This window comes from Hemicordylus capensis, chromosome 8, assembly GCF_027244095.1.
Source record: "Hemicordylus capensis ecotype Gifberg chromosome 8, rHemCap1.1.pri, whole genome shotgun sequence".
NCBI classification, from domain to species: domain Eukaryota; kingdom Metazoa; phylum Chordata; class Lepidosauria; order Squamata; family Cordylidae; genus Hemicordylus; species Hemicordylus capensis.
Genome location: NC_069664.1, coordinates 21,468,584 through 21,482,091, shown reverse-complemented (window position 1 = coordinate 21,482,091; position 13,508 = coordinate 21,468,584). Strand labels below are relative to the sequence as shown.

General features: G+C 43.9%; 1 protein-coding gene across 4 annotated transcripts in view; it reads left to right on the top strand.

Moving 5' to 3' along the window:
- Positions 1-1,206: 1,206 nt before the first annotated feature.
- KIRREL3 (kirre like nephrin family adhesion molecule 3) overlaps positions 1,207-13,508 on the top strand; it is a 780,338-nt gene continuing 768,036 nt past the window's right edge. For 2 of the 4 annotated variants that reach the window (XM_053269220.1, XM_053269217.1), the window contains exons 1-2: positions 1,207-1,288; positions 3,756-4,216. In XM_053269220.1, the coding sequence (XP_053125195.1) occupies positions 4,162-4,216 (55 nt within the window). In that variant the 5' untranslated portion in view covers positions 1,207-1,288; positions 3,756-4,161. Of the gene's footprint in view, positions 1,289-3,755; positions 4,217-4,290; positions 4,452-13,508 lie in introns of those variants that run through there. The other 2 variants (XM_053269218.1, XM_053269219.1) reach the window with 2 other exon arrangements.

Genomic DNA, 13,508 nt, shown 5'->3' with positions numbered 1-13,508 from the left:
AACACGCATACCACTTTTCCACAATAACAGTTCTCAAAGCAGTGTATATAGCAAAATAAAGGAAACCATGGTTCCCTGTCCAGAGGGGTTCATAGCATAAAAGCAAAATGCACACAAGAAAAACACCAGCAAACTGGAAAAGATGCTGTGCTGGGGAAAATCGGGGCAATTGTTTTCCCTCTGCAAGAACTACCATGCAAAAGGTGCCTCTTTCTCTAGCTAGCAAGGGTGAATAGGGTTGCCACTTTTTTTCTTGACCAGACTCTTGTTCCTTTAAAAGCTGCATTACAAATAGATGCTTAACAGCTGCAGTGGTGGTGTTTTGCAATGGAGGAGAAAGTAGTGGCTATTAACAGTCATGAAGCTGTTTAAACACATAGGAGCCTGGCATGGGGGGAAAGGTGGCAACCTTTTTATAGGAGAATGAGTAAGAGAAAGAAACGGGGATCAGATTTGCCATGGTGGGGTAAGCTTCACCTGTTCATTTATCAGTTGTGAAGCTTTTAAAGGCATATGAGCCAGCATGGTGTAGTGGTTAGAGTGCTGGACCAGGACCGGGGAGACCCGAGTTCAAATCCCCATTCAGCCATGAAACTAGCTGGGTGACTCTGGGCCAGTCACTTCTCTCTCAGCCTAACCTACTTCACAGGGTTGTTGTGAAAGAAAAACTTAAGTATGTAGTACACCGCTCTGGGCTCCTTGGAGGAAGAGCGGGATATAAATGTAATAATAATAATAATAATAATAATAATAATTAATATGAGTCCTGCAAGGAAAAAAGTGGCAACCTTGTGATTGGCTAATGTCTGTGAGCTTTCTCTGGGTCCCACAGGGAGCAAGCCAAGAAATGCAGACTGCCTTACTAGTCCTGTAACTTGCCAGGTGTTTTAAAATAGGGGTTTAGCAGTTCCAGGAAGGTCTCCCATTCAAAAGGTTGATAAAACATTCTTCTCCTTTATGGATGCCTGTAAAAACTCGGTGCGTTGCAACCTGGGCAGGCTTCCTTTAAGAATTACACCAGGTGCAGCATCTTATGTTACTGAAGCAGTGTGATGAGAAAACCTGCAGCTAGTGAAACTGTGCTTGCTCATACAACTGCACAAGCCCTCTCAGGCTCCAGAAATTGTCTTGATTTTGGGCTCCCTCCTCATAATCGTTATTGGGCATGCCATGTTAGTACACAGCACTTAATGGAGAGACATGTTCTTGGTGGTTCTCCCACAACCTGCTGGGAATATCTTTCCTATGGAAATGCAACAAGATTCAAGCATATTTTGGATGGAAGTATGTAAGTGCATTCTCTTTTGTCATTTAGGTTTCATTTGTTTTAAATAAACCATAACTGTCATGCTTCTAGTAGCCCAACACCTATGGGATTAGATGGGCTAAAAAGCTATATAGCTGAATAAATAGTAGTGATATGGGGAGTGGGGTATGAAGACTCCAAGTCTAACATCTCCCCCACCACCCAAGATTCGTAGAGTTTAACAGATGGATGGCAGGTGTGAAGTTCAGTATGGTGAACTGCATGACAGTGCAGTGAAAGACATCATCTGTTGGATGTTTGCCTGTTACACTGCCTTCAGAGTCACAGGAGCTTTGCCAGGAGGAGGAGAGAGAAAACTGGTAACTATACAGGCCTCCTCACCCCGAAGCATTGCTTTCCAGGAAAAGTAATTTCATGAGCTCAGGTGTTGGTCTCAAGAGTAATCAAGCAGGTTGCTCACCTGCAACCCTTTCCAGGAACTTGAGGCATTAAAGGATTGTCGTTCTGAGCTTTCCTGATTACTGTTTCATTCTGCACTTTTTCCCTTTATAAACATTGTGGGATACAGTTGGTAAAAGAGAACATTGCATATTAACAAAGGTGGGAGGAAATTTCCTCGGGTTGCAGCCTTAATTACTTCAGTGAAACTAAAGAAGCTCTCCCCATAATACTTGTATGTGGTCAAAGTTACAGCTCAGTGGATAGTTACCAGTAGGATTGCCAACTTCTTAACCAGATCCTGCTCTTTTGCTTTTAACAGCAGCTTGATTTGTCAACATGAGCAGGTGATGCTTATCTCCATACTAAAATAGGGGGGCTAAAAGACATATAAATCTTTCTCTAAGGGAGGGCCTTCTTGTCTTAAGGAGACAAGGCCCCTCTTGAAGAAACCTGCACTGGACTCCTTCGAGTTAAGCAATTATAAGCCCATCTCCACTCTTCCATGGTTGGGCAAGGTAATTGAGAGGGTGGTGGCCTCTCAGCTCCAGACAGTTTTTTGCATTTGGTCACCCTATTTCTCAAACCCCAATCCTATGCATGTATAGACCCAGAGAACTAACTTCCTAGTAACCGTGTTTAGGATTGCAGGCTATTTTCTTTCCCTGTTAGCAGGGGTGAACATAGGAAGCTGCCATATACTAAGTCAGACCATAGGTCCATCTCACTCAGTATTGTCTACTACACAGACTGGCAGTGGCTTCTCCAAGGTTGCAGGCCCTTGGAGTCTCTCTCAGCCCTATCTTGGAGAAGCCAGGGAGGGAACTTGGAACCTAGATGCACTTCCCAGAAAGGCTCCATCCCCTGAGGGGAATATCTTACAGTGCTCACTCACACTTCTAGTCTCCCTTTCAGCAAGCAGAGCCTGCTTAGCTAAGGAGGACAAGTCATGCTTGCTACCTCAAGACCAGCATGCAGATGCTCTTCCCAGAGTGTCAGGGTGTCACTATAATTGAGCAAATTTGGCCCCCCAGATCCACCCCTCTCTATTTTTTTTCATTATCACCCTCACTCCAAGGGGCCACTGGGGAGTGGGGTGAACGCAGGTTTCCTCCTCCCTGCCAATTAGGAACTGCAGTTCTCTGCACTTAGTTGGGAGTAAACAAACAATGAAAACAAATATTTATATATTGCTTTTTAACAAGTGTCCAAAGTGGTTTACATAGAGAAATAATAAATAAATAAGATGGATCCCTGTCCCCAAAGGGCTCACAATCTAAAAAGAAACATAGAGACACTGGCAACAATCACTGGAGGGATGCTGTGCTGGGGGTGGATAGAGCCAATTGCTCTGTTAAATAAAGAGAATCACCACGTTAAAAAGGTGTATCTTTGCCTAGTTAGCACGTAGCAAGTCCCAGTGAATTCTGTGGAGCTTCCAAGTGAACATGAACAGCCTTCTTGCCTAACATTCTAATTGAAACCTGAGACTTACTTTCAAGTAAGCATACAAAAGATCGGACTGCGCAACGCCTTCTCCCTTCTCAAATGGGAAGACGTTCGAATTTCATCCCACCCTGTGGGGAAAGCGCTTCCCTATTATTTCTTCAGCAGTTCAATATCCTTACTAGGAACTAATTCAATTGAACGTATGTACTAATGGGGTTTACTTTAGAAAAAAGAAAGAAATCAAGTATCAGATCGGACGGGAAATCTGTGATCCCTCGCAGCGCAATCCTAAAGCTCTTTACTTAAGCCCCACTAAATTAAATGGGGTTTACTCGCAAGTAAGCGTGCATAAAAAACTTAAGCGCATTTGGCGTCCGAACCGCGCTTACTCGAAGTAAGCCTCACTAATTTCCATGTGCGTTGCACTCCAGGACCGTAGCCTTTCTTGAGCGCACGCCTCCCTGGATCCAGCGCGGTTTGCTTCCGAGTAAACACGCGCAAGGATCGAGTCTCACAAGTTCTAGTTGGCTTAGCCTGGATTTCTTTCTACTACTTGAAATGAGAATAGCAACACTTAATTTTTTTTAATTTTTTTCGGTAGGGGACGGGCGAGGGGAAAGAAGAATCCCCTTCTCCCCGGGCTCCTCGCAAGTCGTTCCTCTTTAAACCCTACTCCAGCGGCTGTGTCAGTCAGTCTCGGCAGCGGTGGGAGGAGCTCCTCCGGAGGAGGCTGGGGATGCTCAGAGCCTGGGAATGGAGCTGAGAGGAGCGCGTACATGAGCGAGGCGGCGGCAGGCGAGTCGTTGAGAGCAGAGCAGAGCAGAGCCGAGACGGGCGGAGAAGCCGAACCCTATCGCCGCTGCAACAGCCTCGCCGCTTTGCAAAGGAAGGCGGCCGCAAAGGAACACACGAGCCCCGGCCGAGGAGGAGGATACGCAATCCCAGCAATCGGCAAAACTGCTTAAGCGTGCAAGTTCGTCCCTCCTTTCTCCGCCTAACTCTAAGGAATGAAAGCTTTCCAGGCAGATCTGGTCCTCCTCTGCTTCTTCCTTCTCAGCCAAGGTAGGACCCAGCTGTGAGACTTTTTTACTTTCCAGCCGGGTGGGTTGGGGCTGGTCACCAACGAACGCGCCTCTCAGTTCGGGGAAAGAAGAGGGGATTGCAACTCAAAAAAGGACTTTGTTTTCAAAGCTGTTGACTGCATCTCTTTCCCCTGTTCTCTCCCTGGTGCGTGAGTGTCGGCTGCTCTTCCACTTGAAGTGAAGCGAGTTTGTGGATCTCTCCATAAGCAGCTTGGGTACGTGTGAGTGCATGCCTGCCACCACCAGTATATCTCTCCCCGCCACCCCCATGCAAACGAGCTGCTTATGCTCCAGCTAATGTTCAGAAGAGGAGACCTTGGGGTGTGTGTTCTTCGAAAGCTTCCGAATGTTTCTATTTCTCCCTGATTAGCACAGATTTTGTGGGAGAAGGTGTATAAAAGGGGGTTGGGGGTGGACAGGCCAAGGATGCCCGGCAGCCTGCTCTTATGCACCTTTACTCGGACGTCGGTGCTACTGAGTGTGCATAGAGGTGTGCATAGAGGCTGTCACTGTCGGGTTTCTCACGGCTCCTGTTCAGGTGCCTGTCTCCTGGCTACGCCAAGGCTGCACAGGACGGCCGTGCAATTTTGCTGGGGTATAGGGTTGTCTGGAATGTGAATTGTCTGCTTCTGCAGAAGGAGAGAGGAGTTAGTACAACCAGTAGGGTGACTTGGGCTTGAAATCCTGTAGGATTTCAGCGTGACGTTTTATACACCGGAGATGTGCAGAGAGCTTGCAGAAGCGACGATCACTCCAATAGCTTGGATTATTTATTTCTTTATCTAATCCATTGCATGTATATACCACCTGATATATCTCTCTGTATATCTCTAGACAGTTCTGTGCCATGATGATAGCCAGGTAGGAGAGCCCTAATAATTTCTGGATGATATCATTGCTGGCCTGAAGTGGTGGACAATCACCTGTGGAATATGGGGAGTTGAGATAACTCAGTTTTCTGAATGCTAGCCTGGGAAACCATCCCACTCCCCAGGCTATGGTGGTGTGCCATCTGTGTCATATTGAGACACCACTGGTCCCAGCATCATTCTTACTGTGGATCAGTATTGGTTTTAAAAGCCACAAACACACAACAGGTCCATCTGTGGATTAAATGAAGAGGAAAACTTTTGTTTGTTTGTTTATTACTGTCTTAATTAGGAAGCAGCTCCTGTAACCCACCCTGTGCCCATTCCCTTTCCCCTTGCTGGAAGAACAGGACTGCACAGAAATCAGTTTTATAGTTCTTTGCTCTATTTTTAGTGCCAATGCTTGTGTTCGTCAGAGGGTCTTCTCCCTGCTCTGTATCCCTATTGTACTTTAAAGCAAAGGACCTCATTTTATAACTCCTAAACAAGGCACGTTGATGGGCAGCATGCTGTACAAATGTCTATATAAGTATGGACATGCATATAGTGGATAGTGGAGATTCTGGTCCATTTGCAAAATGGACTTCTGGCTCTCTTTTTAAAAGCTAGCAGTTCATCTTCTGGCATGGTGAAGTTAACAAACATGCTGGGCAACCTGAAGAAGTTTGGGCTTCAAATTCAGGTGGGGTTCCTTTTCCCCAGCTCATCTCTTTTCTGTAATAATAAGGCTGGCACACTGTGAAGATGCTGGTAATCAAAAGCAGTTGCTTTGTCCATGGTGGCTGAGTCTGCTTCTTATGTCTGAAGTGTTAGCATGCTTCTAATAGCTTATTGGTGAACTGATGTCAGTCCTCCTCTCAAAGCTGCTGCTGCTGCCGCTACTCCTTCCTGCAGAGTAGTCTAATTTCACTCTTGTGCAGTGTGCTAGGTTTGAAGCGACAAGTGATGTGATGGCAGGAAACTGGGTTACTAGCCCACTGGAGCATGGCTGGGTTGAATGTAGTTGTTGCATCACTGCTTAAATCCGTTTAGTGTCTAATACACCATGCAGAGATGTACATATCAGGCGGTATAAAAATATGATCGATAAACCAATAATACTGAACTAACACCTGAAATCTACTTAAAGTATTCTGCAGGGAAAGCTTTATGCATGTTTTCTGTGGGGAGCGGGTATATTTGGGTATTTCCATATATACCTACATTACACACACATTCTGGCATATCTGGATGCAATGCCTACCCGTGGTCTCATTGACTTATGTCTCATGTACCCATAGGCAGATTGTGTCATAATATGTTTCAGTGCTGAGATGGGGCATACAGAAACCACTGGATGCTTGAGTGTGATTTTTGGATAGGATTTTCTCCTCTTGCTTGTCTTGTATTGTGAAGTGGTTGCCACATCACTGAAATCCAGTTGTTTGTTGTCCTTGTAGGCCATGGCTTAAGCAATGTGATGCCCACAAGGCTTTTTGTGCAACCTGTAGAATCTTGTTAGAATCCCAAACATGTTAATTAACTGAAGTACAAACAAGTAAATTTCTAGTCTTTGCTAACAGGATGGCAAGCAGAAATTACTTGCTTCAGGGGCAGATAATGGGATACTTGAAACTATGGCCTGAGGTCAAGCAGGGTTGTCCCTCAGGTGTGCAACAAAAGCAATGTGTGTGTGCGAGCACGTGTGTGCATGTTCGTAAGTTACATGGATAAAAAGTACTGCACTGTATTCGGAAACAACAGGAATGTCATTATAGGCATGTGAGAACTCTGCATGATGACTGTCAATGCAAACTCTGGTTTCTTCCTAACTGGTGCACTCTTGTGTGACCCTTTGTATTTTTGCCACATGCATGTGATGATATAATGTGTCTGGGGGTTGGGTAGGGAGCTTCTAGAATCCAAATTGCAGTGTCCACATCTGGAAATGATCCATAACCATGTTGTAGGAGTTTCTGATCATTCTTTTGCAATAATTGCCTCCTAGGGAAATTATGCTTCTATGCATTCCCTGTGTGCTCTGGCTGAACAGGTATCAATTTGACCTGTCTCAGCTGGTGTTTCCCAGTGTAAAGTGCAGCTACCTTTTTGCAGAAGAGCCTGCTAATAAATTTCTGCATCCCTGCAGAGCCTTTTTAAAGCCTCTTAGCAGAATAATTTTCAGACATGCTCTTCAAAGCCAGATTTCAATCGTATCTCCAACATGTAAATGTCCAGTGGCAAATCCACTGTGCCAGCTTCCCACCCCCACTGCTTTTCCCCTTTGCCAGCAGGGCTGGGAAATAATTAAGGAGGTGATTTCTAAAGACACAGATTAGAATGTATTGTAAGGGTCAGCTCTGGTTGCTCAAGGTGGCACTGCAAAAGAAATGGCTCTTTGCTGACTTTCTTTGCATGGCTCTTGTCTCTGCTGCCAGTGAGGAGATGAGAAGCCTGTTTCCGGGCTCTGAAACTTGACAGCTGCCAGTGTTGTATATGTATGGGCTATGTTTGTTCCTCCCTCCTTTCCTGGTGCTTGTTTTTCCTGGTGCTCTTGCTTTCCCTAAGCTGTCAGGGCTATTGTGCCTCACAAAAACTGGTATAATGTCACAAGGCAATTTACCTCCTGCTAGCACATGGCATCAGTGGTGTTCCTTGGTGGAAAGAGAAGTGACCCTGTCATAGACAAAAAAAAAAACCCACGAAGTTTTTGGGCTGTGCTTTTTCCCTTCTATTCATTCTCATTCCTTGGTTTGAAAGACTTTAAGACGGAAATAACAAAAACAGAGGGGCCCCCTGCCGTCTGTCAGATCTGGAGAGCACAGTCACAGCTGAACTGCGTCCTCATTGTGCCCTTCAGCAGAACTTTGCTATCACACAGGGAGCCCCTAGCATTCCTTGCAATTGAATTATTATTTTTTTTTTGGCGGGGGTTGTTCCTTCTGGGACTCATGACTCTTTTGGACAACATGAGCAAACTGGGGAAGAAAACTGTCTCCCTGCCAACTGTGCTTGAAACCAAGAGAGGCTAGGGATTGGGACCGGAGCTGGTGTCGCACCAAACTGCAAAACCTGTAGTTGTGTGTGTCAGTAACTTATGCAGCATACATTACTTTCTGCATCACAGAGACTAGATTTGTTAGGAAAAGGAGTGTATGCCTTTTTTGGCTAGCAGAGAAGATCAAGGGCAAAAGGCAGCACTGCAAATTATAGCCCAACTCCTGCTGCAACTGCTGCTTCTGTTAAAGATCCAACTGGTGGCAACAAGGACAAGGTATTCTCTGTCCGGCTTGTGGAATACTTTCTCATGAGAGGGTCATAGGACCCCATTGTGCAGGCATTCAGGAATCTTTATATCAAAAAAGGGATGAAAGAATGCATAGAAACCTTCTTCAACTATGGGCATTGTTTTTTAGTCTTGCTGCTTGTTTGACCTTATTTCATGACTCCCCTCATTTGTAGAATGGTGAAATTTTCTTAACTTCCGATGGGATTTTTTCACCTGTATGCCTGTTCCCTCAAGCCCCACTATGCTGCAATGTCTTTCTATCCTTGGGAATTATATTGATGAATGCAATGCTCCTCTACATATTTCAGTTGGGACATAGCCATTCAGCTGGCTTCTGTTTGTTCTGGTGTAAAACTGAAGCTTGTATTTAGACTGAAGTTCCTTGGGATTGCCTTGAAATTGGCTGGGTTGGGTTGGGATCTGATATCCTCAAAGGGTTTAAAAGAAGTACATTGAAGGTTCTACAAGAGTTATTTTCTACCCTTAGTCCTTGATGGAATGGCTGTTGGAGAGGAATCTAGTTCCCTATGCCAGAGGAGCATTCGCTGTGGTAGTGTCTGCATGTTTATGTGACTTGTCATAGGGGAGATGTTTCAGAAGTGTCAACAAGGAGTTGACATGGGGAAATGTCTGGAGAATGAACATGTCAATCATGTTTTCTCTTCTGGTGTTGCATCAATCTTTCCTAGAAATTGCATAAAGTTTGAATGACTGGTGCTGGGGAACCCTAGCTGAGGGGTGGCTTCTGAATATGTAGACACAGGTGTACTTGTACAGTAGTCATGTTGGAAACAACACAAGAAGTTTCTCTAAGAAGCCTATGACTGTTTCCCCTAGCAGGGCACGCAGAAGGTCAAAGAAAGGTACTTGGATAAACTAATCCAAAAGACCAGTCTACTAGAATCCTTTGCTTTGCCCTGTCTAGGTTTACTGATCTGTTAAAGTGGTATGTGTAGAAGTCAGTTTCTCCCTTCTATGCAGTAACATGCACATCTTCTTAAGACAGAAGAACTCTTTCTGAAGTGTAGTTCTCCTCCTCTGCGTACAGTCCTGAGCTTCATCTTCAATTTTGAATGTGTGCACTTGGAAATAAGTTGCACTGACTCTAGTGGAACTTGCTTCCAGTGTACTTCAAGGGAGCATCTGCATGGAGATTTTTCTGGGAATTGGATTTGCTGCTTTAAAACATTTGATCTCCTGCAAGCTATGCAATGCCTTTAATTTAAACTGCTGGTTCCCCTACCTTGTCTGTCTAGCAGATGGATACAGTATTGGAGACCTTGAGGACTGGGTAACAGAAGCTAGAAAAAAGGGAAGAGTGAGTTTATCTGTGCTCAAAGAGAAAACTTTGAGCTCCAAAAAGCGAAAAATATTGACTTGTGCCTTCAGGGAGACATTAACAAATAAAACAGCCATTTATTTAAGGAAATAAATAATCCACTTGAGTCTAGTTTAAAAAGCAACAGTCCCCTGGCACATGTGAGTAGGAAGAGGACATGCCAAGGGAGTGCCAAGAATGTGCAGATTAGAATGTCCTCCATGGATGAGCAGCACCCCCACCCTCCGATAAATTGATACCCTTGGAGGGCATCCAGATGTCCATGGAGGATGTCCCAGTTGGCACACTCTTGGCACAGCCATTTCTTAATAGCACATGCTGGAGACTGAATCATCCAAACTGGCCCAGTGTCTCAATATATTTGCTGATAGCTTTAACACAGAGACAACCTAAAGTTCTCATACAGTTTTAGGCCTTCCATTTGGGATAAGTTTAAATTTAACTTTAAGAATCTTGGTTGTTAAACTCCATGCAACTGTCTATTTTGCCTGGAACTCATGGATGGTTTCTCATTTTCTTTAATGTCTTTTGTGGTATACTGTACAGACTCTGCACACAGTGTGCACTCTCCAGCATGGTGTGCATAAAGGGCCTTACTTTTGCCCTCTTGTAAGCAAATTCTCCTGCAGTTTCAACCCGATCTAAAGAACGAGGCTGAGAATCGAAATCATTCCAATTCCGATAGTCTCTTAAAGAACAAGGAACCTCCAGATTTCTATTGTGCATTCAAAAATGTTGCATTCTTTTTGGCTGGTCCCTGCATTCTTTAGAGACCATCAAAATAAAAAGGAACATATAGACCTCATGTTCCTTAATAGACAAGAGTTAGCTCTGTGGGGCTATTCACATGACCATTTGGGCCAGCGGGTGGGGGAAGGCAGGGTTCAAAATACCTTCTCCCACACAACCTTCTGCTGTTGCTTTGCCGTGCAATCCACGAGCCCGCATGACCCACGCAGTACTTCCCTGCTGCACCATTAGGTGGCTATAGCACCCACCCAAAGATGGAATTTCCCCCATAAATACCCAGGGTGGGGGGTTATTTCCCCTTGCCTAATATCAGAGGCTACTCTTCCTCCCCACCAACACAACCTCTTTGGTCTTGTTCAAGAAGTGAAACCTAAGATTTTGAGAAATGCTGCTTGACTGCTCTGTCAAGCAAGTATGTGTGAACTTTCTCCTGTAGATTGTATTGCACTAAAACGATGTCGACTTTCCTTATTTCTTGTAACTAGCCTATCTGCATGAGTGTCTGTGTGTGTAGTGGGAAAGCTTGTGCAAGTTCTGACCTCTTGGACAACCAGTTGTGTTCATGCACTGCCATGAACAGGATTTGTCATTAGGAGCACCACCACAAATATTCTACAAACAATTTTGTACTGGCTGTGCCGAAAGCTGAATCCTGCATATGGTGCCAGATGAACACAATCTGCTCATTGTAGGCTGGAAGCCAACATGTATAGGCTTTCCAAGTGTTCTTCCTGTGTGGCTACCATGTACCTGATACTCATGTGAATAGGCTCTTAATAAAGAGATGAAGGGAGCAATACACTGTTCAACAGTGTATTATTAAACACTTACAAATCTAGTTAAATGCCTCTCATTGACTCGGTCAAAATGATGAAGCAACCTCGTCAGATTTGCAGTGTTTCATATGCATGAAGTACAGTGGGGATAAGAAAGGGGACCTTCTCAACTGCTGCTCCTTGCTTGTACAGCATGCACCTTGTAGAAGTTTCTGTTCACTTTGATGCTGTTTTTCTGGTGTGTAGCCAAGATTTGACTCTTCAGGACAGCCATATTTTTGACTCTGTTTAAGTAGGTTGTGGCATTATTTGCTGTTTCTGTGATTGTTTTGGTTATCTATTGACTGGTGTGTTAAATTCTTTCATTGTAAGCAACCTGCTGAAATGTGAGGCATAAATGTTTTGGTAAATAGATGAATACTGGCCTCCTCAGTTTAGTATGTGTGTTTCTCACTGGCTCTTTGAGTTATTCCTTGATTTAATTAAAGATGAGAGTAGCTTTACACAGTTCTCACAATCCCTTGTCACTTCTCCAAAAAAGTAGTAGTCTTAAAGAGAAGAGTGTTTCTAAAGCAGTGCTACACAGCTTTGACCTTTCTGCAGATGTTGGACTACAATCCCCAAGGCTGTTGGTCACTGACCTTTGGTCCCTGTGGCTAAGGATGATGGGAGTTGTAGTCCATTGACAGCTGTAGGGCTGAAGTTGTGCAGCATAGATCTAAAGGATAAAAGTTGCAATCCCTCCCTCCCCCCACAGTATTATCAGACCCCAGTGCTCTGTGTTACCTATCCTAAATTAATGGTCATGCCCCAGTGATGGTAAATTCATGGTCATGGGTGACGGAACTCAAAAAAGTGTTCATGGTACTCAAATTCAGGTTCAGATGGCTAGGTCTAGCTCTGCGCATTTACAGTGGCTAGGGGACTGTGCACCAATAATTCTACTCATCTGTTCAAAATAGTACCAAACAGCCGACCAATAGGGCCATTCAGCACTGTTGCAATACCTGTCTGGAACCACATGTAAACAGATTTGGCTGGTGGATCAGGCTGAGGGATTCACATGTGTCACGGTGGTATTGACTGAGTCCACAGTTTTGTTCCATTTTTAGCCCTGCTACTGAGAATAGACACCTCTTTGTTAATTGATTGTTGTGATTTGCTCAAATATGTGAGTGAATAGCCTTGGTGTCCCCCACCCCCGCACACTTCTTTCCAAATATATTCCAATCCACAAATGAATGTACAGACTATATACTGCCAGGAGTCAGTAAATGTCAATAATGGCTAAGTGTTTCCTTTATATTATAGCAATTTAGCATAAGCTTCTTGGAAACAAATGTCTTCCCTAACCATGTGATGTTTAAGTACACATTCAACATTATTATGAGGATTAAATAAATGCTAATGCTACTTGTGTGCTCCTGTAACAAGTTAAGACAGCTAAACTTGCATAGTGGCCAATCTGGCTACAGCAGATTTCGAGTGGGATGGGGAAGAATAAGAGAGTTCATTACCCACAGTTCTCTGCAGCAGAACTCCTAGAGCACAGTTGTAGTCCTTGGACATTGGGAGACTCCTCTAGAAGAGTGATTGCCAGATGGTAAGACTAAATTCACCAGTTGTTCATTGGAGAGGTGGGTTGTTAAGCCCAACTGTCTGCAGATGAGGGTAGCAAAGAGACCTGAGCAAGATAAGCACTTGTTTTGTGGTTAAACAAGTGAGACTGATGGGGCAATGCTAAGGATTTGTTAATAGGATCTCTCAGTAAATAAAGTTGGGGATCATGACATTTGAATTCCTGTTAAACTGGAAAGGCACTGGCTAAATGAGTAGATACATATGTTAGGGGGAAAGTGAAACTCCAGTCGTTATAACATTTTGAGATGCCCTTCTAAGACTATTTAAACTATCTATTCCCTTCTAAGACTATTTAAATTCTAAGACTCATTAAAACTATCTCAAAGCAGTTCACAATGTAATTCAAACAATGCATAATTAAAATACAAAGGTACAGATGACCTCAAAAGTTAAAATACATAATACAAAAGTACAGATAAGATAAATAGAAAAAATTAATAACCCATAAAATAATACGTAACACATAGCAGCAGCAGCAGCAGCAGCAGTAAAAAACAATACTCTCATTTAAAAGCTTGATGGTTGTACTGATGGCTGAATGTGGAATGTTCTATGAAGAGATATAGATAGATAGATATTAAAAACAAAAAACAACTAGGATCCCAAATGAAATAAATGACTGAAAAGAC